The 25,540-nt window shown below is 56.7% G+C and overlaps 1 protein-coding gene across 5 annotated transcripts in view; it reads right to left on the minus strand.

The window, feature by feature from the left end:
- The window catches only part of MSRA (methionine sulfoxide reductase A), a 98,219-nt gene that overhangs the window by 9,042 nt on the left and 63,637 nt on the right, over positions 1 to 25,540 (minus strand). For all 5 annotated transcript variants that reach the window (XM_061559714.1, XM_061559715.1, XM_061559717.1 and 2 more), the window contains exons 4-5: positions 17,150 to 17,254; positions 6,301 to 6,407 (exon numbers count right to left, since the gene is read on the minus strand). In XM_061559714.1, the coding sequence (XP_061415698.1) occupies positions 6,301 to 6,407; positions 17,150 to 17,254 (212 nt within the window). The remainder of the gene's footprint in view (positions 1 to 6,300; positions 6,408 to 17,149; positions 17,255 to 25,540) is intronic.

Consider the following 25,540-nt stretch of genomic DNA (forward strand, 5'->3'; position numbering starts at 1 on the left):
GATCGCGGGAGTGCGAATCGATCATTCACGGTGTTCGCAAATTACATTTGAATGTTACGATCGAGGTCATTGGGGGGGGGGAAGGGGTGGCGGTGGGAGGGACGACGGTGTACAAACGGGACGCATAATGAGATGAGACAAAGGCGATAGACAATTTTTTTTATCGATTTTTGAATCGATCGCAGCTCAGAAAATCGCGAGACGAGATGTAAGGCGCTCCCTGCGTTGCCGAGGCGATTACGAGTCCGGTGAATGCAAATACTTCAGATTACAATTATGGCAAAGCTGCATCCACATGAATCGTTACATCACGGCGTCCCGCTCTGTGAATTTCTAGTTTTGATGTAAAAAATGAACAAGAAGAAGAAGAAAAAAACCTCTTTCGAGGTTTGTCATTGCCCACAGCGGAGCGTGTGGACGCAACAAGCGGTCAATAAACAAATAGGTTCGGTCGCCCCCCCCCCCCCCCCGTTTCATTGGAGCCTAGACCGCCGCACACCAGCGCAGGCCCCGGCCCGTGGGGGCCAGGAGGGGACGTGCCGCAGGGGCAACGGTCGCAAAGTGTGGGCTCACAAAGGCCGCAGCTTGTGCCATCCTCCTCCGTGCTAATAACGCCGCCCGTCCTCCCTCTCCCCTCTAACCTCGAGGCACGCTCACCATTAGCGCTCAACGCGGCACACGAGGGGGGGGGGGGAGGTGGCGGGTTGGGGGCGGGGGGACGACGACGACGTGGAGCGAGCGAGGGCGAGCGAGCGGACAGATGGGCCGCCCGTGTCAGGTCTGATCAGCTCATCCATCACGTCAGCACCGCCACGAGCGAGCGGGGGAGGGGGGCGGGGGGGGCTGGCGGAACGTGGGGGGCACGCGGGCGGGGTGGGGGGGGAGACAGGGGTGGGGGGGGGGAGAGGCACCGTTCGCCATTAAGCGCTGCCTCCGATTCGCACGAAGGGACGATCGGCGCTGCCGCACCGCCGGCGCTGCGCTCGGCAGCTCGCGGTCGCCGGAGCAGCCGCGGCGGTAAAATGGTTCCCGCTCCTCCTCCTGCTGCTGCTGCGGCTGCTGCTGAGGGTCCCGCGATCGTGCCGTGGTGCGGCCCTTCGCCGGTCCGTCGTCGCTAAATCTCAACGCACGTTCCGAATGCGGCTCTACGAAGGACGTGTTTTTGGGCCGTAGCGCACGCCAGTTCGGCACGATGTCTAACGTTTCGTTCCATGGGCCGGGGGCAGGCTCCCCATCAGCAGGGCGACATTCGAATCGCCGAAAAGACGATGCGCAAAAAACGGTTGACCTCTTTTTGTGTTGCGGCGCAGGTGGACAGGCGGCGTGCCACGCACTGCGCACAATCCTTCTCCCTCCGTCGCATTTCCTCTCTCTTACGTTCCCTCTCCCTGACATTTACTCTCTCTTACGCCTCCAAGCAGCCACTCTTTCAGCGGCACAAAGCGGGTGCCGTTTTTTGCAAAAAATATTTTTGTTGCTGCCCAAACAAAAATGGTAGAGTTAAGAACCTGTATTCTAATAGGGGAGAACCACCCGAGACAGCAAATCTCGTACACCTACGGCAAGAATGAGCAACCGAACTGAAAAACACCGAAGAGAAAAAAAATCATCGCGGTCATAAAAATTCATGAAACGGCAACAAAATGGCCGTGAAAATTCAAGATGGCTACAAATACCCACAGCCTCCCATCATGGCCGAGATGCAGCGAGCGAGAAAGCGAGAGAGAGTGAGAGAGAGCGAGAGAGAGTAAGAGAGAGCGAGAGAGAGCGAGAGAGAGAGAGAGCGAGAGATAGCGAGTGAGAGAGCGGGAGGCAGTCGCCCGAGGCACCGACCGGACAAATCCTGCTGCATGCAGCCTTCGTCGCAAACACTCACAAACGCTCCCACCGCCAAATTCCATCCGCCACAAGCCCTGTCCAGGAGACGAACCGGAAAACTGTCGCGACATTAGCGGCGGCGGTATTTGCGTGCGAGCCGTTCGTTTACCACGCGCGGGCAACTGCCGCTTGATTAGCGCCGCCCGATCTGCGGAGGAGCGGGCGCGAGCACAGTCATGGCCGCCGACGGCTAATAGGGGCGGCCGGCTGCCATTTTGTGCGGCGGTGTCCGCGGCGCAACGCGGCGGCAATTTGCATCCAATTTCCGTGGGGCTGTCCCGGGAGATGGGGGGTTTATTTTATTTATTTCAGGTTGTTAATGCACGGGCTCTTGACTCGCACTCCCAGCAGGGGATTTGAATCCACAAACAGGCGGCGTGCAAGTGAGCGAGCGAGCGTGCGTGCGTGCGGAAGAGAGAGAGCACACGCGTGCGGGAGAGCGAGTGAGCGAGAGAGAGAGAGACGGCGTGAGTGTGCGTCTGTGAGAGCGAGCGAGTATGAGAGAGAGCACACGCGTGCGTGCGGGAGAGCGAGTGAGCGAGAGAGAGAGAGACGGCGTGAGTGTGCGTCTGTGAGAGCGAGCGAGTATGAGAGAGAGCACACGCGTGCGTGCGGGAGAGCGAGTGAGCGTGAAAGAGAGCGTAAGTGCGTGTGAGAGCGAGTGAGCGAGCGTGGGAGAGGGCGGACACACGTGCGTGCGAGTGTTTGCGACATCTAAAGCGCTCTGAGATGCAGTTGCATTTGTGCGCCAGTAAATACATGTGAATTCTGATTCCACCTGAAAACCACGCCGTTTCTAATTCTTACATGCTCAGTTGCTTCCGTCACGATGCTACTGTTCATGGTGTAGCTGGATAATGCTGTGGTGTGTGATCGTGTTAGTGTGGGTGAGCGTGTGTTAGTGTGGGTGAGCGTGTGTTAGTGTGGGTGAGCGTGTGTTAGTGTGGGTGAGCGTGTGTTAGTGTGGGTGAGCGTGTGTAAGTGTGGGTGAGCGTGTGTTAGTGTGGGTGAGCGTGTGTTAGTGTGGGTGAGCGTGTGTAAGTGTGGGTGAGCGTGTGTTAGTGTGGGTGAGCGTGTGTTAGTGTGGGTGAGCGTGTGGGTGAGCGTGTTAGTGTGGGTGAGTGTGTGTTAGTGTGGGTGAGCGTGTGTGTGAGCGTGTGTTAGTGTGGGTGAGCGTGTGGGTGAGCGTATGTTAGTGTGGGTGATCGTGTGTTAGTGTGGGTGATCGTGTGGGTGAGCGTGTGTTAGTGTGGGTGAGCATGTGGGTGAGCGTGTGTTAGTGTGGGTGAGCGTGTGTTAGTGTGGGTGAGCGTGTGTGTGAGCGTGTGTTAGTGTGAGCGAGCGTGTGTTAGTGTGGGTGAGCGTGTGTTAGTGTGGGTGAGCGTGTGTTAGTGTGGGTGAGTGTGTGTTAGTGTGGGTGAGCATGTGTTAGTGTGGGTGATCGTGTGTTAGTGTGGGTTAGCGTGTTAGTGTGGGTTAGCGTGTGTTAGTGTGGGTGAGCGTGTGTTAGTGTGGGTTAGCGTGTGTGTGAGCGTGTGTTAGTGTGGGTGAGCGTGTGTTAGTGTGGGTGAGCGTGTGTGTGAGCGTGTGTTAGTGTGGGTGAGCGTGTGTGAGCGTGTGTTAGTGTGGGTGAGCGTGTGTTAGTGTGGGTGAGCGTGTGTTAGTGTGGGTGAGTGTGTGGGTGAGCGTGTGTTAGTGTGAGTGAGCGTGTGTTAGTGTGGGTGAGCGTGTGTTAGTGTGGGTGAGCGTGTGGGTGAGCGTGTGTTAGTGTGAGTGAGCGTGTGTTAGTGTGGGTGAGCATGTGTTAGTGTGGGTGAGCGTGTGGGTGAGCGTGTGTTAGTGTGGGTGAGTGTGTGTTAGTGTGGGTTAGTGTGTGTTAGTGTGAGTGAGCGTGTGTTAGTGTGAGTGAGCGTGTGTTAGTGTGGGTGAGCGTGTGTTAGTGTGAGTGAGCGTGTGTTAGTGTGGGTGAGCGTGTTAGTGTGGGTGAGCGTGTGTTAGTGTGGGTGAGCGTGTGTTAGTGTGGGTGAGCGTGTGTTAGTGTGGGTGAGCGTGTGTTAGTGTGGGTGAGCGTGTGTTAGTGTGGGTGAGCGTGTGTTAGTGTGAGTGAGCGTGTGTTAGTGTGGGTGAGCGTGTGTTAGTGTGGGTGAGCATGTGTTAGTGTGGGTGAGCGTGTGTTAGTGTGGGTGATCCTGTGTTAGTGTGGGTTAGCGTGTTAGTGTGGGTGAGCGTGTGTTAGTGTGGGTGATCCTGTGTTAGTGTGGGTTAGCGTGTTAGTGTGGGTGAGCGTGTTAGTGTGGGTGAGTGTGTGTTAGTGTGGGTGAGCGTGTGTTAGTGTGGGTGATCGTGTGTTAGTGTGGGTGAGCGTGTGTTAGTGTGTGTGAGCGTGTGTTAGTGTTGGTGAGCGTGTGTTAGTGTGAGTGAGCGTGTGTTAGTGTGGGTGAGCGTGTGTTAGTGTGGGTGAGCGTGTGTGTGAGCGTGTGTTAAGTGTGGGTGAGCGTGTGTTAGTGTGGGTGAGCGTGTGTTAGTGTGAGTGAGCGTGTGTTAGTGTGGGTGTGTGTTAGTGTGGGTGAGCGTGTGTTAGTGTGGGTGAGCGTGTGTTAGTGTGGGTGAGCGTGTGTTAGTGTGGGTGAGCGTGTGTTAGTGTGGGTGAGCGTGTGTTAGTGTGGGTGAGCGTGTGTTAGTGTGAGTGAGCGTGTGTTAGTGTGGGTGAGCGTGTGTTATTGTGAGTGAGCGTGTGTTAGTGTGGATGAGCGTGTGTTAGTGTGGGTGAGCGTGTGTTAGTGTGAGTGAGCGTGTGTTAGTGTGGGTGAGCGTGTGTTAGTGTGGATGAGCGTGTGTTAGTGTGGGTGAGTGTATGTTAGTGTGGGTGAGCGTGTGTTAGTGTGAGTGAGCGTGTGTTAGTGTGGATGAGCGTGTGTTAGTGTGGGTGAGCGTGTGTTAGTGTGGGTGAGTGTATGTTAGTGTGGGTGAGCATGTGTTAGTGTGAGTGAGCGTGTGTTAGTGTGGATGAGCGTGTGTTAGTGTGGGTGAGTGTATGTTAGTGTGGATGAGCGTGTGTTAGTGTGGGTGAGCGTGTGTTAGTGTGAGTGAGCGTGTGTTAGTGTGGGTGAGCGTGTGTTAGTGTGAGTGAGCGTGTGTTAGTGTGGATGAGCGTGTGTTAGTGTGGGTGAGCGTGTGTTAGTGTGAGTGAGCGTGTGTTAGTGTGAGTGGGTGTGTGTTAGTGTGAGTGAGCGTGTGTTAGTGTGGGTGAGCGTGTGTTAGTGTGAGTGAGCGTGTGTTAGTGTGGATGAGCGTGTGTTAGTGTGGGTGAGTGTATGTTAGTGTGGGTGAGCGTGTGTTAGTGTGGATGAGCGTGTGTTAGTGTGGGTGAGCGTGTGTTAGTGTGGGTGAGTGTATGTTAGTGTGGGTGAGCGTGTGTTAGTGTGGATGAGCGTGTGTTAGTGTGAGTGAGCGTGTGTTAGTGTGTGTGAGCGTGTGTTAGTGTGGATGAGCGTGTGTTAGTGTGGGTGAGTGTATGTTAGTGTGAGTGAGCGTGTGTTAGTGTGGATGAGCGTGTGTTAGTGTGGGTGAGCGTGTGTTAGTGTGGGTGAGTGTATGTTAGTGTGGGTGAGCGTGTGTTAGTGTGGATGAGCGTGTGTTAGTGTGAGTGAGCGTGTGTTAGTGTGTGTGAGCGTGTGTTAGTGTGGGTGAGTGTGTGTTAGTGTGAGTGAGCGTGTGTTAGTGTGGATGAGCGTGTGTTAGTGTGGGTGAGCGTGTGTTAGTGTGAGTGAGCGTGTGTTAGTGTGGGTGAGCGTGTGTTAGTGTGGATGAGCGTGTGTTAGTGTGGGTGAGCGTGTGTTAGTGTGAGTGAGCGTGTGTTAGTATGGGTGAGCGTGTGTTAGTGTGGGTGAGCGTGTGTTAGTGTGAGTGAGCGTGTGTTAGTGTGGGTGAGTGTGTGTTAGTGTGGGTGAGCGTGTGTTAGTGTGGGTGAGTGTGTGTTAGTGTGGGTGAGTGTGTGTTAGTGTGGGTGAGCGTGTGTTAGTGTGGGTGAGTGTGTGTTAGTGTGGGTGAGCGTGTTAGTGTGGGTGAGCGTGTGTTAGTGTGGGTGAGCGTGTGTTAGTGTGGGTGAGCCTGTGTTAGTGTGGATGAGCGTGTGTTAGTGTGGGTGAGCGTGTGTTAGTGTGGATGGTGAGATGGCCTCTTGGCGTTGACCTCTAACAAATTAACTTCACCTTAAAATTTGCACCAACTGAAATGCGCAAAAACTGATTTTCGCACAGCTCATAAAGCAGACCGGCTCACTTCCCCCCGTGGTCGTGTGAACAGGGTACGTGCGTGTGCGTGTGCGTGCAGGCCGGCCTCAAAAGGACTCCACCAACAAGTCTGCGTGGCTGCACGGGGGACCTTTGTCTTTGCGTCCGCGTGCGCGTTGTCCGTCCGTACCTTCTGATACGCGTCCCTGGAGGTCTTAGCGGCCGCCAGTTGTTCCTGCGAGTGCGTGTAGACGGCCGAGCGGTACTGCGTCCCAACGTCGTTGCCCTGACGCATGCCTGCACGCGCGTCCGTGTCAGTGGGATCGCAGGGACGGAGGGGAGGGGGCGGCACAGATGCGCGACAGTTCGCATCGGAGAGGCACAGCGACGCGTTGTACAGATCGCTCGCCGGCAATCACGCCGTACATTCTCCCCGTCATCTTCGTGCACCGTAGATGCGGAGCGGTAGAGGTCTGCGCCGGTGCGTCGAGAGGCGCCGCGTACGGGGGCTCTCTTGATCGCTGAGTGTGCAGGACACTCCACCGCACGGCGGAGGGTTAGGAACGCAATAAATTGCCTCCTTTATTTAATTCATGTTTTAAAGAGCGGTGGTATTTCACACAATGAGCACAAACCTCAAGGTCCCGCCGAGCGGCGCGCGGTGCGGCTGCCGCAAACTGCCCGCCGAGATGGCACGGCACCACTAGCCGCGAGCGCGCAACCACCACCATCGTCATCATCATCAACGGTGATCAATCCACTGCTGGATGAAGGTTTCCTCGAGCCGTCGCCATCTCTGTCGGGGCCAACCACTGCGACGTAACGCAATGCGCCCGGGCACCGGCACACGAGCCGATTTCATCACAGGCAAATTCCTGGCAAGCGAGCGATGGCGGGTGGTAGTTCGTCTCCACGGCGAGCCTCACTTGGTCTCTCGCCACAGTGTGTGTGACGCCTGGACCCTGCATATGTTTGTAATAGACAGTGAAACACCGGCTAGCTGGACTGACAGGGGGGAGCCCTTGTCCCGTGGGAATACGTTTGTACGGAATCCGGCTCTATCCGGTGTTCAGCCAGCCGGAGTTTTACTGCATCAGGGCTGTGGTGGTGCTCTCAATTGTGGGATTAATCCAAAACACCAGGCCTTCAGACGACAATGTGGACGATCAAAGAAAGCTCTCGCTTCGGATGACATCACGAATGCGATGACGCTCACTCACTTCCGCCAGCCTGCCAACGTGGTATCAACACACAAGTGTCGATCATCCGAAAAAGTACCCAACAAAAAATCCACAATGTCCTCTAAAAATCTAAAATCCAAAATGGTAACATCCAAAATGCATCCCGAAGTATAGTATCTACAGAAGCACAATATACACACACGCACACGATATTCAAACACGGAGGCTTTTCCTTCGGTGTAGGCCTCGTGATTTTAAACGTTTCAATCGATGCGCTCATCTCAAGCGGGGGACACGTGGGGACGTCGGTCCGTGCACCGCAGGGGCAACGCTGCAGCTGCCGGCACTGCAAGGCGCGTAGCCTTGAGACTCGAGAGAAATTCCGACCGAACGCGAGAAATTCCCACAATCGATGAACTCAAACGTTATTTTATTCTGGCAATTAAACAAGACGGCCCGTGCCTCTGCCGATATTGACAAAGTGACCTCCTGGGGTGTCGGGTTGGCAAGGGGCAGGGGGGGGGGGATGGGGTGGTGGGGGGGATGAGTGGAAGGGTCGCGACCCACGGTTTGAGAAATGCTGGACTAGAGGATTTTTTATTCTGCGCAGCCAACACTTCCACCGCGGCCGCCGCCGCACGGTATTCTGGGAGGCCGCCACTGCGCTGCCCGCGGATCGCCGGGAGAGGCCGCATTATTCACGCGACGTGCACCGCACACTGCCCGGAAATTTTCCTCCAAACATGAAAATCAATTAACATACTCCTCGCAGCGATGCATCACAGCATTCGGTCTATTAATCACACTTCTTAAATTATCGATTTTTTTTTTAGCCTTCCTTTAATTATTTCTGTAATTGGCCATTGATGCAATGATATTTATTCGGCGAGAAGTAATGTCATAGCTAATAGGTTATTAAGATTAGCGCACTACAATTATTTGTCAGCGCTGCTATTCGAGGCGTATTATTATATGCTGTGCCTTCAAAAAACAAATTCTTAATATTAAAAAAGCATTCTCTGCTCAAGGTCACTTCTCTGGGGACTGGCGTGGATGAAGGACACGCTGTACGCTATCAAAGCGGCAGCGCTGGCGACGAAATAAAATAAAAATTAACAGTCGCATTTCACGGGCTGCCACCATTACATCTGCCACGGTCGCGCCCGTCCATTGTGGAACCGTCACAAAGCCCGGTCTCTGTGCCCGTCAACTCTCATACACGGAAAAGACAAAATATCCCCCCCTCCCCGTCCCTAAAGCCTTAACAGACTGTAGGGGCAAGTGCTGTTAGCGAGCGCCTATGAAGGCCGGCACGGCACACGAGCGGGTGGGTGGCCAGCACCATGCCCGGCCGCCTTCGTCTCCCCAAGTGGCGATGTTTACACAGCGCACCAGGTACTAATTTGAGGCCGAGTCGACCAAGAGGAGGCCCAGGACAGGTTCAAATAATCGTGACCGGTGTTGGCCGTGAGCAGGAGTCGAACTGGGGTCGCCGGGTTCGTAGCACAAAACACGGCACGGACCATGTCACAATCACCCCGACAGAAACACGGCACACAGCACACGCACACGGCACGGTCATCATCATCATCATGAACCATCATCTAGCCACTGCTGGACGAAGGGTTGCCAGCGTAATCGACATTCCCCGTGCATCAATCCGCGAGGCTCCCACACGCGCAGCCGATCTCATCACTCCATCTCCACAGCGGTCGTGGCCCCGGAAAACACTCCACCACCACCAGTCTCGAACATCGGCCATTATCGCTTTTGGTCACGTGACCTGCCCAAGCCGACACGTTGTCTCCGATTGGCGTTTGTGTTCCGATCCGCGGCACCGCTCCTTTGTCTCCGCATCTCCGTGAAAGTGCGAGCGCGAATCTCTCCACGCTGCTTTTGCGCACTCCTCGGCGCTGGCTCCGTTTGGACAGTGCTCGTGTCCCTGACCCAACGCGCAATGCGGCGGGCAGGCGGGCGGCACGCACCGACTGCACCCTCTCCTGGTGAGGCACACTTGGAATGCTGCTTTTCACTCTCGCGATCCAATTTTCAAAAAAGCTCTCTCATCCCGATATTACTCGCCTCCATTCGAAAAATGTTCTCGCTATCAAACTTCCAATAATTTCCCGAGGTAAACATTTATTTTCTTCGAGTGTCTAGCCAACAAATATTTGAAATCGCAAGCTTTTATTTTTCCCGTGTTTATTTTGAGCCCAAACCTTTTTCAGACTTCATACCAAGTTCCCCCATTGTCCCCTCGAGATAATCGGTATCGGAATAATTAAGGCATTATTATTATTAATGTAATAGGTGGCTTCTATTTTTATTCTTTTTAAATATTTCACGGATTTCACTGACTTACATCTTCTCACTTGGCATTCTAATCCTCCTCCCTCTGTCTCTCCCCTTTCTTCGCGTCGTCGCGCACAGCTTCTCTCCCCCCCACCACCACTACCCGCTGTGCCCCCACCCTCGGCGTTCATTATTTATAACAATCACACATCCACCCCATCACTTTTACTTCTCCGCAGATTTGCATCTGTTGCTCAGAATCCGTCTAAATTCTCCTACCTCCCGAACTAGACTTGTTCACAGTCTAAAACTCACCTTGGGGTTTTTTTTTGTCCCGCTTGCAATTAACTTTGTTCGGTCTTTGATGACGAGGAATCGCACGGTGCAATCTCAGCGGCCCGTGATCATTTTGAATTTGCAACGCGGAACGCGCACAGCATGGCACACTTGTTCGCTCACAACGTGGCCCACGGCACAACTGTCTCCTGCACAGCGCAGACACGCACACGAGTACACACAAGCGCACACACACACGTCGCACATCCGTCCCCTGAACACAAACACGCAGCACACTGATCCTCCTCACTCACACACAGTCTGCCCAGTGTAAACACACACACACACAAGTCCACACACACCTGCCCTTGTACATACCCCACACTTCCTGCAAAAAGACAAAGATCCCCTCTAAAGCCTTAACAGATTAAATCACGAAACGTCGTGATTTTATTCATTTTATTTTATACCGACGTGACTTTACCGAAAAAACCAAAGAGTATCGATCCCTGCAGTCACGAAAACCTCAAATCTAGATTGACCTTAACAGACTGTTGGGGAAAGTGCTTTTAGCGAGCATCTGTGAAGGCAGGTACGGCACACCAGTGGGTGGGTGGTCAGCACCACGCCCGGCCGCCTTTGTCTCCCCAGTGATGATGTTTACACACCGCACCAGGTACTCATTTGAGGCCGAGTCGCCCTAGGAGAGGCCAAAAACCGGCTCAGATAATCGTCACCGGTGTTCCGAGCGGGAATCGAACTCGGGTCGCCGGGTTCGTACCGCTACAATACCGCTCCCCTCGACACACAGACATTCACCCACAGCACACATGCCCCCTCCGTACACACCACATGGCCAACTAATCTCCAACACACACACACACCACGCAGACGGCCCACACTTATCCCCTAAATACATGTCCACACACACACCCACACCACCAATGTCTCCAAGACATGCACATAAAGACAAAGCACAGACTGTTGGGGCAAGTGCTGTTAGTGAACGCGGCACAAGTGGGGGCGAGCCAACACCACGCCCGGCCGTCTGTCTCCCCGGTGCTGATGTTTACATCGCACCAGGTACTCATTTTAGGCTAAGTCGACCTTGGCGAGGCCCAGGACCGGTTAAAATATTCGCCACTGCTATTGGTCGCGAGCGGGAATCGAACTCGGATCGTTCGGGGTTCGTAGCGCAGTGGGCCAACCACGGCGCCGTCACTCCCTGTACCGATCACGCACGCTGGCGTGCGCACACACACACACACCTGTCTCGCTCATGCACAAGCACACGTCGCGGTCGTCCGCACACCTGCACATACAAACACACACCCCCGCACACCTGTGCGCCCCTCCACGCTGCGCAACGCGTGGGTGCGCAGCGTGCCAGCGAGCGCGCGCCCGCGCGCCCACGCCGTTCGTGCCATCGCACGCACTCTATTTTCACGGCGCACACAATTAAACACCAACGCCCCAGTTGTTTGCCACGGCCGCCGCCGGTAATTCCTTCCTGCGCTGCCCCGCCGGTGAGCGGCGGCACGAGGGGCTCTCGACGGGACGCGGCCGCTTCCCCTCGCTCGCGTCTCCATTCATCTCGGGCTTTAGCCGCCGCCCGCCTACAGCCCTCGCCGCTCGGCAGACACCTGCCCGTCGTGAGCGCGCGCGCAAACTCTCGCGGCACTAGTTTTAATCTGGCGCCCGCCCACCTGCCTACGCGCGCACCTCACTCGGCTCCGCACTGCGGTATTCTCACTCCAGAACACGGTTCTTTCAAAAACCGGCAAAAAAACGCCCGGGGCACCGCGTGCGGTTTGCCCACGTGGCGTCGGCAACGCCGATGTTCGGCGCAGGATTAAACACTTATTTTGCCGCGCGTGGTAAGAACGTCAAGGTGGCAGCGTTCTTCTCACCCAGGGTGTGGGAGCATCGCGGCGAGCGGTGCGGCTTCGCTGGGGGACCCCGTGGTTTTGTGGTTGACACCTCGTGTGTGTGTCTGTGCGCGTGTGTCTCTGCATGTGTCTCTGCGTGTGTATTTGTGTGCGCGGCAGTGTAGTGGTTGGCGCGCTGCGCTACGAACAAGGCGAATCAGTGATAAATATCTGAGCCAGTCCTGGGCCTCTCCTAGGTCGACTAAACCTCAAATGAGTACCTGGTGCGATGTGTTAACATCGACACTGAGGAGACGAAGGCGGTCGGGCATCGTGTTTGCCACACCGTCCTATTGCGTGCGACCTCCCGTCCTTCATAGGTGCTCGCAAACAGCCCTTGCCCCAACGGCCTGCGTGGGTTGCACGGGCGATCTTTGCCCGCGTGCGTGACGGCTTCTCTGCGTGCGTGACGGACGCACGCGCGTTCCCGGGCAGCCCGAGATGTGTGGCTGCCAAGGCCAATTTAATCAAAAGGCAGAGCGCATGACAGCGGAGGTCAGGGGTCACGGGGTCAGACGACTGGCAGCGGGGTCGCAAATAACCAGGTTGGATGGTTTTATGGCGCCGAGGGCCGGGAAGAGACAAAGACGACACACGCGGCGCTGACACCATTAACTTGATAGCGACCTTACATTAATACGAGCGCAAGAAGCCACATCCTCTTGACGCTGCCCGGATGGTTAAGTGTGGCCCAATAGCCCGCCGACTCGCGTACTTCTGGAATTGCGCTTTGCCGTTAATTCACAGTTTAATTGGCGACCCAAATTTATTCAAAGCGTGTGCTGCCAACTGCCCACAAGGCAGGTAACGACAAACAAGCGCTGCGCGACGCGCTTGTCGCAAGCGAGAGAATCGACGTTCAGTGACGAATCGACGCAGCGTTGCGTGCCTACACATTTGCGTCCTTTTGCTGAAACGAGACTTTACAGTCCTCCCCATTAAAACAAAGACAAAGATCCCCCTTATAACTGTTGGGGCAAGAGCTGTTAGCGAGCAGCTATGAAGGTCACCAAGGCAGACGAGGTGGTGAGTGCATCACGTCCAACCACCTATCCCCTCAGTCGCGATGTTTACACACCGCACCAGGTACTCATTTGCGGCTCAGTCAACCTAGAGGAGGCCAAGGACCAATTTAGATAATCGTCACTTGGTGTTGACCGTGAGCGGAAATCGAACTCGGGTCGCTGGGTTAATAGCTCAGCGCGCTAACCGCTGCATCTCCCGCTTCCCCATTACAAACACATGCAGCTACAGATAGACGTATGTATGTACGTTGAACTTCTTAATGCACCGTACGTAGCCAACCGAGCCCATCGGAGGTGAGGTGCAGGAAGAGCGTAGAGACGCCACGTGCTGGCCACACTCACCGCCGCGGCACAGCGGCAGGGTGCGCGCAAGTTCGTTTGGGGCGGCTCCCAACTCTAGCAACGTCCGGCTGCCGCCGGCATTCCGAGTGCGTTCGACTGATGAAGGCTTTCCCGTGTCGTGCTGGTGACTGGCCGTCGTTTGGCCGAACATCGCCGCGCCGTGGGGCGTGCGGGGAACGAGGGCCGGGTCAGATGCCACCCTCGCCACCGACGTTAGCCGTGGCCCGGGGAATTGAGCGTAACCTGCCGGGGCTCGCGGGGGCGGTGACACGCTAACCGCCGTGTGACCGCTTCCCCTATGAAAGCGTGACGTGTTATTATTTGGCCCAGAGCAGGGATGCAGACGGTGAAAACCCCAAGCCGGCCCCATCAGGCTCACAGATATCTGCAGATCCTTCCCCGTCGCTCGGGTGCGCGTGCGTCTCGCTGTGGGGGGGCAGTTCTCCTTCAGGCAGACGGCCGTGTTATTCCAGCAGTGGCGGCGTCTAATTAAAAAATCCATAGGTTTACAAAAAACAAGGGGAGGCGGGCGAAGGCAACGCCGGTCAATGGCACCTGATTTAATCTCCGACACGGGGCGAGGGGGGCGGGCACGCGGCACACGGAGAGGTGAGCGCACGGAAAGACAAAGCCTACGTGTTACAAAGACAAAGATCTCCCCGTGTAGCCTGTCGGGGCAAGTGCTGTTCACGAGGAGCACCCATGAAGGCCGGCGCGACACACGAAGAGGGTGGGGGGTGGCCAGCACAACGGCCGGCCGCCTTTATCTCCCTAGCCGCGGTGTTTACACACACCGCACCAGGTACTCATTTGAGACCGAGGCCCCAGGGCTGATGGAGATCATCGTCACCGGTTCTGGTCACGATGCCGAAATCGAACTCGGGTTCCCGTGTTCGTGGCGGGGTTCAGAGAGCACCGATGTTCGCCGCGGCTGGGAACTGACCTCGGGCTGCCAGGTTCAGAGCGCAGCGTGGGTCGTCCAATCCCGCAACGCGCTACCAGCAGCAATTGCTCATTGAAGGGGCTCGGATGACTCAATGCCCATTGGCTTTGCGGGGGGGGGAGGGGAGGTGGACACCAATTCACTTAATTCCACAATGTAGAAGAATGCTTTCAGGTACAGACGTTTAGCTAGCGAGAGGCTTTCAACGACGAGAGGGAAAGAAAGATTGCTGCGCACGACGAGCAGAGAGAGAGAGAGGGGGGGGTACAGCGGCCGCGGGGAAATTGGGGGCGCAGCGGCGGAGCGCGCACAGGACCGGGCCCAAGCCTCTCGGCTCCTTCGCGAGGTCTCCGCGAAGGAGGCCGGGCGACTCGGGGGTGGGGGGGGGTTGGGGGAGTCGCGACCCACAGTTTGAGAAATGCTGAACCGGAGGATTTGTTGTTAATTCTGGAAGGCCGCCACCCGTGGATCGGGGGGCGGGGGGTGGGGGGTGGCGACGGGCGGGGAGGCGACACCGTGTCACGGATGCCGAGCCGGCGCCGCCGAGAAGCCTGGGTTCGAATCGGGGTTTCGGGATGCTCTTCGTGAAAGCGAGTTCTCGGCGTCGAGGGCAAAGTGACTTTCTGCTGAAATCATCAACGGGACAGACCGGGGCTCGTCTCCCGTTTACTCGGATAAGCTGCGTCAACGTCGCTCGCTCGCACCCAGCCGCCAGCGAGGTCAGGACGAGCAAGAAGCGCCGAGGACAGAGAGAACGTCACTTGACCGCCACTTCGAAAGCAATTTACATCAATTAGCAGTCATCAGCGATGCATGCTAATTCATGCTAATGAAGGGAAGGCGACGGCTCTGCGCGGGCGGCCTGGCATGATGACAAGCACCCGCACGATGCCAAACGTCGCGAGCCTGTCGCGTAGAACTGCCAAGAGGAAACGGGCACCCAGAGAACCTGTTGGCCGACACGCCGCTGGTGCGGCGTTTTTAGAATTCCAGTGGAACGATGGCAGCCCACTCCAAACTGCCTTCGCCTCTCAAACTCGAAGTGAACACATTGAGAATTATTTTATTTTTATTAAACCAACAGCGCTGGCACAAATGCATCATTTTGCCACCTTATAATACGCAAATGTATTTCACTTGAACACACTGCACGCCAGCGTTTATGGTAATGGAAATTAAAGACTTTACATTTACATGACATATTAATGGTAACGTGACAGGTAAAGGGGAGCTGGTTGGCATGTAACAAACGTACGTATTCGCGCTGCCCCGGCCGATTCTTGACAGAGGCCGTCACGCTCGTGTTGCCAATGGCTCACGTGGAACCCACGAATTTCATCGCGACGAGCAAACCGCTCAAATTGCCGAGGATCGGCGACGACCGAGGCAACGTTCATTCACGCTCGACTCTGCTGATGAGACACCGCGTGTCGAAGCCGGCCAAGAGTTTGCTTGTTGACGAATCAACGCTGCTGACGTGACGTGCTCCCAGAAGGCCGTGCAGCCGATGTTGAAGAAATGCTTTTAGTTTTTTGCGCGCAGAGGCGGATTCGTTGAGGGGACGGACCGTCCGCTTAGTCGTGCGGCGATGTATTTCCTCCTCGACGGGAACCATTAATCATCGAGTTAATTCAGGTTTTGGTCGAGGGCAACACCGACGTTCAAACGATGTAGGCGCGTGTGCCGCAGCATCTTCTAGCTCATTGTACTTGCCTCTCTCTTTCCCCCGGTTGCTACCCCGCAACCCACGAGGCAACTTCTCGCCAAGACAAACTCTCCCGCACGCAACGCCCACCCCCCCCCCCCCCCCCCGCGACATCCCCTGCGCTGCTTCGCTCGGCGGCAGAGCGAGCGCCGTCTCGGTCGCCGTTTGCCGCAGAGCGCTTCGCTCCGGAAGCCGCTCGCGTCCCTGACGGGACGAGCTCGACGGTCCCGGGGCTGCGCCGTTCGCGACGCAGCCGCGCGACGATGCACCGATTCGCCGTGTTCTAAAACGTCTGTCCTCTCGCTTGACGAGATGCAATAAAAGCAAGTTCACTCTGCCAGGCGACCGCGTCCCACGCGTCGAGACGGTGCTCGCCCCCTCGCTCTCCCCCCCAGTGACCCGGCGATTCAGAGGTCACGATTCGATGCGAGAAGAGATCGTTTGTCGTCCCGGTTTTGTCGCCGGCTTCATAGCGTAAGCTTTGTTCGCTCAATCAACCCAAATGTAGCTTTAGCATAGAACGCGCATATGATTTGCACAAGACGGGACACAATTGATTCTCACCCATCACAATTCCATGCTTGTATCGGCAGCGTCATAATAATCGAACTTAGTTGATGATCCACCCGAGGCAGGCTCAGCGGCCAGGCAAGGGTGCGTTGGCTGGACTATTAAAATCGATTGATATAACCCGCGGTGGATTGGAGGCAAGCCAGCCTGAATGTTTATGGGTAGGACAGGAATTATTGTACGGGAGTCCACAGTTCACAAGCAAAGAGAATAGAGGGCATGACAGCGGATGAGAAAACGCCATGCACCTCGTGTGGCTGGAATACAAACACAAAATATCCCCCGTATAGCCTTAACAGATTGTTGGGGCAAGTGCTGTTAGCGAGTAGCACCTATGAAGGCTGGAACGGGTACACGAGGGGGTGGGTGACCAGCACCACACCCGGCCGCCTTTGTCTCCCCAGTGGCGATGTTTACACACCGCATAAGGTTCCCATTTGGGTCAGAGTCAATCTAGAGCAAGGCCCGTGAATGGTTCAAATAATCCTCACTGCTGTTGGCCGTGAAAAGGAATCGAACTTGGGTCGCCGGGTTCGTGTCCGCTGCACTGCTGCTCTCCAAATACACGCACATGCGCACGTACGCACTCGCTCGCATACACGCACGCACGCGCTCGCACGCACGCACGCACTCGCGCGCACGCACGCACGCACTCGCATGCACGCACGCACTCGCATGCACTCGCACGCACGCACTCGCACGCACTCGCACGCACGCACTCACTCACTCGCACACACGCACACACTCGCACGCACTCGCACGCACGCACGCACGCACCTTGAGTTGGATTGTGACTCTCCCAGAAGACTTTAAGCAGCGACTCGAAGGAGGTATCGTTGGGGTTGAACACCACGCGCACCACCTCCGTGTGCCCCGTCAGCCCTGCCCGGGTGATAACAACAGGGAGGAGGGCAGCATTGCTTTAGAGCAACAGCAGCAACAGAAACAACAGCAACAACAGCAACAACAGCAACAACTTAAACTGCAACAATGTCTCCACTGCGTCACACGTGGGTGACGTGTGACACTAGCCGGCACATTAAAGGGCCTGGGAAGAAGAAAATGCTCATTTCAATTTACGAAAATAATTACCGTACGCTTTGCAAAGGGATTGCGCAACACACGTACACGTTCACGGCACTGATGGGGCACGTGCATTGGGCATTGGGCGGCGCGTCCAGCGAGCACACATAGTCGTCGTTGGGAGCGCGTGAAGTGAACGTGCAATAGTTGGGCACGCAGTCATTGGGTGGGGACTCGGTGAATGACGGGCGTTCGTTTGACACGCGATCAGCGAGCACGCGTTGAGCGGCTGAGCGTGCGGTGGTGTACGCGGCTCGCCGAGCCTTGAAATCGCTCGCGACAAGGTCTCGTCGCCAACGCAAATGAGAACCCGCCGTCCGTCCCAGCGGTCCGTCTCCTCCCGGGACGCACGGAACGCCATTTGCGAGCGACGTTTCAATTAGCGGAGGCGGCATGGGGACGACGAGGAGGAGGCGCGAGGCAACACATCTCCATTCCCAACGCAACGGTACAGGGCGCACAGACGGCCCGACGTACGCACGCGCTGCGCAACCCCGCTCGCAACGACGCAAAAACGTGCAGCTGCGCACGGGAGCAGTGAACCCAGAGAGGTGGCGCGATTGATCGCTCGACGCTTCCATGCACCAGCGGGGGAGGGGGTGGGGGCAGAAGTCGGAGGGGCGGGCGGGTGAGCGGTGCACGGCGCATCGCCCTCGCCGGCATGCCGCTCTGATCGCGTCGCGTCTGCCGTCGAATGCAAATTTATTTCGTGCTCCTTGCAAACACCGAGCGGTGCAATGCATCTCTCGCCGTGGAGAGGGCCCTCGTCTCTACTGACTGCCGCTGAGCAGGCGGTGCCAATTCGACATTACCACAACAACGCAGGAAAACTATTGTGCGAAATTTACAGAAACGTTCAAACGTGCCGCTGCTTTTGAGTTGCACCGCGCGTTGCTCGTCACGACGTCCGACATTCCGCTCCCCATACTGGCAGCTTTTTCAGGAATTGGACACGGGCAGCTCTTTGCTTCCCCTCGGTTAATTTGGCATCGCCGGCAGCTGCTGGCGTTCCATGTGGGCCGGCCGATGTTGCAGCACGGCAACAGTGACGGCAACGGCAGCGGTGCCTGGCAGGGCGACACAACTGAGGGAGAACGCGAGCTGCTCCAGCCGTCAGACGTCGTGCTGAACAACAACAACAACAACACGCGGCACAACCTCAAGACCACATCAGCTCGATGCACTCAAACGTGCGTTACGTTTATGGAACGAGCTGCCTGCGGACTCCACATGTGGAACACGGAGGCAGTGGCAGTAATGGCCGTGGAGATAACTATCACGGCCTCATCCCCACGTGCACAATCCATGCACGGAGACATCACGGAGCAGTGAGCAGCCTCGATTATCTGGCAGCAATTATCAAAGCCGATTTACCGAGGGCACGACGCACCGTAGACCAACAACACTTCAACGGCGCTGCGCTTTTGTCAAACACAAGTCATTGCCTTTTCAGTGCTTGCAGCCACAGCTGATGCTATGGGTAACTGTGATCCACCGATCCACAGAAGCAAACGCCGTGACCCAGCGTTGCGGTTTAACTCTTGCGTGTTTGGTTGGAAAGGGGCGTCTCAGAGCGTTGGTGAATCCTCATGAGCAAGATGCAACAACGCCAGGGTGGTTTGTTCGCGTGCCTTCCCTTTGTGTCTTCGTGGTGTATTGCAGTTAGCGTGTGTGTGTGCCTGTCGGTGGGTGTGTGTGTGGGTGAACATGTACATCCGAGTGTGTGTCCGTGTGTCATTGTACGTGTCTGTGTGTGTGCTCGTTTGCACGTGTGTATTTGTGCGTGCGTGTGTGTGCGCATTGCTACGTACGTGCTTGTGTGCGTATATATCTGTTACAGGCTATACGGACATTTGTAGGGAGCGGTGGCGCAGCGGTTTGCACACTGTGAAACGAACCCTGCGACTCGAGTTCGATTCCCACTCACGGCCAACACCAGTGACGATTATCTGAAACCAGCCCTGGGCCTCTCCTAGATCTACTCAGCCACAAATTAGTACATTGTGGTTCTGGCCACCAACCTCTTCATGTGCCGTGCCGGCCTTCATAGGTGCTCTCTAACAGCACTTGCCCCAATCGTCTATTAAGGCTATATGGGGGATCTTAATCTTTGTGCATGCGTGCGTGTGCGTGGGGGTCACGCGCAGGTGCGTCGTGTTCGCTCGACCAGACGTCGCGGCGTGAACGAGCGCTGCGCCTGTGTCGGCGTTCGAGCGTGCGCGCACGTGCGCGGAATTCATCAGCGGCGTTCAGCAGGGGCCACACACACACGCATACACACACACGCAAGCAAGCACACACATACACACACACGCACACGCAAGCACACTGGCACACACGCGCATGCGCGCACATGCACGCGGGCACATGCACACGCGCACAATTGCGCGCAGACGCACACACCAACGCGGCAAGATTATGCTTCTCTGCAGTAGTGACAAGAGAGGCCAGCGCAAGCACGTAGACACCCACTTAGAGACAAAGACGGGCACACCTACACACGCGCACACACACACGAACACACGCGCGCACGCACTGTACACCCACCGTCGCGCACATCCACCCACACGGACGCACAGACAAAGGCGCTCACAAATACACGCACACACACACCCAAACATGCCCGCGCGCACACACCCACTCGGACACATCCACCCGCGCATACATGAAAGACAAAGAGACGCAATTGAGCACAATGTGACGCACTCCATCACACACAAAGACAAAAATCCCCACACAGTCTTTAAAAGGCTGTTGGGGCAAGCGTGTTAGCGAGTCGCACCTATGAAGGCACAACACCACGCCCAGCCACCTTTGTCCCCCCAGTGCTGTTGCTGACACACTGCACGAGGTACTAATTCATGGCTGAGTCGACCTAGGGGAGGTCCAGGACAGGCACAGATATTCGCCACTGATATTCTTCGTAAGCGGGAATCAAATTCGGGTCGCTGTGTTCATAGTGCGGCCCGCTAATCACGACACCACCACTAGCCACAATCCCATACAGACATACATACATGGAACACACACACACGAGCCCCAAATTACTGATCTGAATGAGAATGAAGACAAGTCAACTCTAGTAATCCTCATGAACTCAAAGCGCATGACGTCATGTGTCGTCTCACACATTCAAAGGGCACCCCAATTGGCAGCGGTCCCTGTGTGGCACACAAAGTGACTCGGCACCGGCCTGCAGCAAGTGGGCATTAGTCTGCCAGTAGGGCGGGGCACGGGTGACCCCTGTGCGTGACCCCAATCGAGTAAGGGGCCGCGTTCATTCTTTGTCGAATTCAGCCAATTTGGAGGGCGACGCCCGGCCTGGTCATTCTGAGCGTCCATTGTGAAGCGGGTGTCTTTACGGTTACAACGCACCGCAGTAATCGGTATATTTGGGCGTAACCCTCAGTGGGCACGGAAGCTTCACTACACACAGTGCCGGCCTTACACACGCGGCAGGGCGGGTTTTATACGACGCTTCCCGCACCAGCATTTGTTCCGAGGACGCCATCGTGCATTACCGGCGGGTTTTATTCGAATATCTCCACGATTAAAAAAAATGTACATCTGCCTTTCGCACGCACACTCGCTCACATCCGTGTACACGCGCACACGCACACACACAGGCGCACTGCTGCCACCACGATCACGCTCCGACAGTCGTCGGCACGCGGCTCTCGAGCAGGTTAAACGCACGCCCACGGTGACACTCGCTCGCAAGACTCGCTCGCAATGCTGACGATATCACCTAAGGGGACATCCATACACATACACACGGACCACAATAGACCATTGGGGTAAGTGATGCTATAAGCGAGCACCAATTAAGTGGTGTGTTCAACAGCATGCCCAAACGCCTTTGTCTCCCAGGTACTAGTTTTAAATCCGATTTGACCTGGGGGTGGCCCTGGATGGGTTCAAATATCACTCGCCACTGCCGTTAGCCGCCAATAAAACTCCGGTTGCCAGGCTGGTAGCGAATTGCGCGAACCACCGCGTCACCGCTGCCTACAGCGCAAGGAGACACTAAACAACAACAGCAGCAGCAACCGCCGTTCGCCACGAGGTGGCGGTGACGTCACCACGGCGCTTCTGCCAGGCTAGGTGCACAAAGACAGAAACACACACACACAGAAAGACGCGGGTGCTCGCACACGCACGCGCGCACTCGATCGCTCAGGTAGCAGAGTTAGCGCATCTTAAATTCATTACGCCTCCAAAAGAAGCCCAGCATTTGTCCTTCAGCCAAAACCAATTCCACTCGCAGCGTGGCTCAAAAGCCTCGGCGGGCAGCACCCCGGGGCCGTGCAGGCACGCGTTTCAGCACCCCGCCCACCGCGGACAGCTACCCTCGCTCTCGGCGCCGGAGCAAACAAAGCGCTCGCTCGCTCGCTCGCCTGCAAGCCGCGCACTGTAGCTGCGAGTTTTTATTAATATTTGAGATGAAAGGATGGGAATCGGGGGGGGGGGGGGGGGGGGGGCGGCGGCAGTGGTGGTTTGGCGGTGGTGGGGGGCGAGAGCAAATGGAAGCTGTATTTACTGCATTACTGAAAGACAAACGGACCTTTTGAACCGCAAAGCAGCCTCATTTGTATGATTCGCGACGAGCGGCGATGGTCGGGAGGGTGGGGCGACGTCTGTCTCATTGAGTGACCTTCATCAGAGGGGGCTCCATGTTATGACAGCAAATGGCAAATGTGACATTTTTGAGGGATAAATATAAACCAGGCGGCTTGTGCACGCGGCTAGCGGCGGCTCCCAGCCCATCGGCCTCGCCCATTAAATATCGCCCACTGCACGCCACTGAACGCCGGGGCGGCCAAACACAACAGCACGTGCGCTGAAGGATTCGAAAGATCGCGCGATGTTGGGGGGGGGGGGGGGGAGTTTTGCTGGCTGGATTTCTGACTGAACGTCGCGCGATGACGTCACCCGCATCCCACGGCACCGAGCCGTGTTCGTGCGTTGCGCCGTGCCGACGTCACGCACCCCACCACGCACCCCCCCCCCCCCCACCACGCACCCCCCCCCACCACGCACCCCCCCCCATCACGCACCCCCCCCCCCACGCGCCCCCCTCACCCCCCTCACCACGCACCCCCCCCCCATGCACCCCACCACGCACCCCCCACGCCCCCCCCCGCGCACCCCCCCGCGCACCCCCCCGCGCACCCCCCCCGCTCACCCCGTACAAATGCGCGCGCCACGCCATCACGCTGCCCTATCATGGAGCACATTATACAAACGCTCTGCTGGCTCGCTGGCTGCAGGGACGGACGGACGGTCACGTCTGAAGGACATGCGCCATCCTAGTCTTTGTTGAAAACTCGTGTCCGAAGATGGACGAGAGGCACAACAACAACAACCACCACAACAACCACCACCACCACAACAACCACCACCGCGTAGCGAGGGGTAGAGCTGGGGACAGCCCTGGCTCTGACCCTCGTTCCCGCGATGCGCTGTATACAGAAGACGGCACAGCGCACTCTCATTGCCTTCTGCGGCAATCGGCCACGGCGTTTGCTGTTGCGAGAAGAATGCACAGATTTTTGTAAGCCGCAGAGGCTTTGTCCAAATACATAACGCTAGAGAACGGCGGCGGATGGTTGTGTGCGTGTGTCTGCTGCATCGTTGATTTTTGTACGAGATGTCAGTCATTGCGTGTGTGCGTGTTGTTATGTGCGCGTGTGTGTATTTAATGCATGTTCATTGTGCGTGTATGCGCGTGTGTGTGTGGCGCACGCCGTGTGTGTGTGTGGCGCATGTTCGTGCTAAGTGCGAGTCTTTGTCCGGGCGTGGCGCTGGCCAGCCACCCCCTCGTGCGCCGTGCCGGCCTTGACAAGTGCTACTTCGCAAACAGCACTTGCGCCCACCAGTCTGTTAAAGGCTACCCGGGGGATCTTTCTCTTTGTGCGTGCCTTCGAGATGCAGCCTGCGCACGGGAACACAAATGTTTGCCCATGTGACTGCACAATCACTCACATACACGAGCACCTACACATACACACACGCACTCTCTTGTCTCCTGCCCATGCATATTTTATCCCACGCAGGCACGTGCTGTATAAAATGGACGATGGAGACTTCAAGGCAGGTAGATCACACGGGGAGAAGACGCGACGCCGAGAGGAGATGGCAGACGCGGAACGTTGCTGCGGCGATACATCTACGGCAAGCGGCGCTTCCGCTCGCGATGCCTGCATGAGAATGCGCCATCGGTGTATAATAGTTGACATCATAGGTTATACAATAGTTTATTCGACGTCCGTGCAAATCACGCGCGAGTCTTGTGACGATGTCGCGTTTACGCTTGTGGAGGGAACGTGGAATATATTCACGTATATATACAAACGGGATTTACCATCTCGTTTGTATTGTTTCTTTCATGGAAATCCTGGATGGTGGCATGGAATTGAATCCCTTGCTTCGAGGTGTGAATGATTTACATGGCAAAAACAGGGAGAGCAGAGGGAGAGAGCTCAGGGAGAGAAGCAAGATAGGGAGAGAAGCGGGAGGGTAGTTGGAGAGAAGGGAGAGATAAGGTGCAGGAGTGGGTAGAGATAAGTGAGAGATAAGGGAGAGGAAGAGAAGCGAAATAAGGAAGGGAAAGACGAGGAAACGAGAGAAGAGGGAGAGAGATAAGGGAGAGAAGAGAGCGAGAGAGAAGCAAGATTTAAAACAAGGGAGAGAGAAGAGCGAGTAAGGGAGGGGGATGTGAAAACAAGGAGAGATTTTTTTGAGGGGGGGGTGGGAGAGAAGGGGACGAGGGCGACGGGAGGGGGGGCAGGTTGCCGTGGAAACCCCGCACGGTGCGCGATGCGTTCAGCCGCTTGCGTGGTCGCCGCCGTCGCTTTGTCGGCGAGTAATGGGCGCGCGCGGCGAGGGCGGTGTTAAGTGGTGCGCAGTTTACTGAACAAGGCGGCGACGCAAGGAAAACTCGGAGCGAGAGGCGGCAGGTGGGAGCGGGGGGCGGGGGCCGGTGGGTGGGGGGGGGTGCTGGAGGGGGGGCTAGGAGGGCTGCGAGGCCGTAGGAGTGGGAGTCGGTGGCGGGGGGGGCATTGGGCTGCGGCGCGCCGGGGAGCCGCGTGGTCCGTCCAAGCGGAGCGCGGTGCCGGGAATCGGGGGTCACGATTCGGGCCGAGAAGCCCCCGTCCCCGTCCCGCCCGTGCCGTGTCCTTCACCGCTTGCGCCGTGTCTGCTCCTTAACAGGTTTTATTCACGGCACTCGACCAAACCTAATAACATCGCATTTCATTTGCGCGGATCGATCTCGGTTTATCGTTGCTCCACGGACGATTTGATTATTCAGGTAGCGCGACGCCTTAGGGTTCGAGAGCGGCTGCTGACACCAGCGCCACGACGGAAGAGCGACGCGGGCCATGCTGGATCCGCCGGCACGCGGCCAGTGACCACGTGGGTCGATGGCACACGCAGGAGGGACCGGCTCTGTCAGGGAAATGCCTCGGGCTCAGTGATAATCGTCGTCGCCGTCGTCAGCCGCGGTGAATCCACTGCTGGACGAATGCCTCCCAAGGCCGCCGCTACCGCCACCTCCAGTCCCGCCGAGTAGTAAATCCCCAGAGCACCTGCCCCAGGACGCAGGCGAGCCCATTTGCACCGCTCTATCTCCCCGGCGGACCACGTTTCTCTCGGACGCGCTCCAATCCCGCTGGCCACCGCTCCATCGACCGCCGGCTGCGTCCGCCGCCGCGGCTACGGCCGGGGGCCTCTGCCGGAGCCGTGCGCGCCGGCTGCTATGGCGGTCGACCCCCACGCGGTGTTACGCCGCTCGCCGCACACACGCTCGCACGCACACACACGCACGCACACACACGTACTCGCACACACGCACACTTGCACACACACACACGCACACACACGCACGCACACACACGCACTCGCACACACGCACACTTGCACACACCCCAGTCGCCCCCCCCCCCCGCCCCGTGACACCCACAGACGCAACTCCTCTCCGCATTTAGAAAGATCAGGCTCCTCGCAAGATGTTACAGTGGGGAATAATCAACACCTCTTGGCAAAGGAATAAAAAAAACCCTGTCTATATATAAATAAATATAA

The sequence above is a fragment of the Lethenteron reissneri genome, chromosome 26, assembly GCF_015708825.2.
Source record: "Lethenteron reissneri isolate LAM-NWPU_2019-01 chromosome 26, ASM1570882v1, whole genome shotgun sequence".
Taxonomy (NCBI): domain Eukaryota; kingdom Metazoa; phylum Chordata; class Hyperoartia; order Petromyzontiformes; family Petromyzontidae; genus Lethenteron; species Lethenteron reissneri.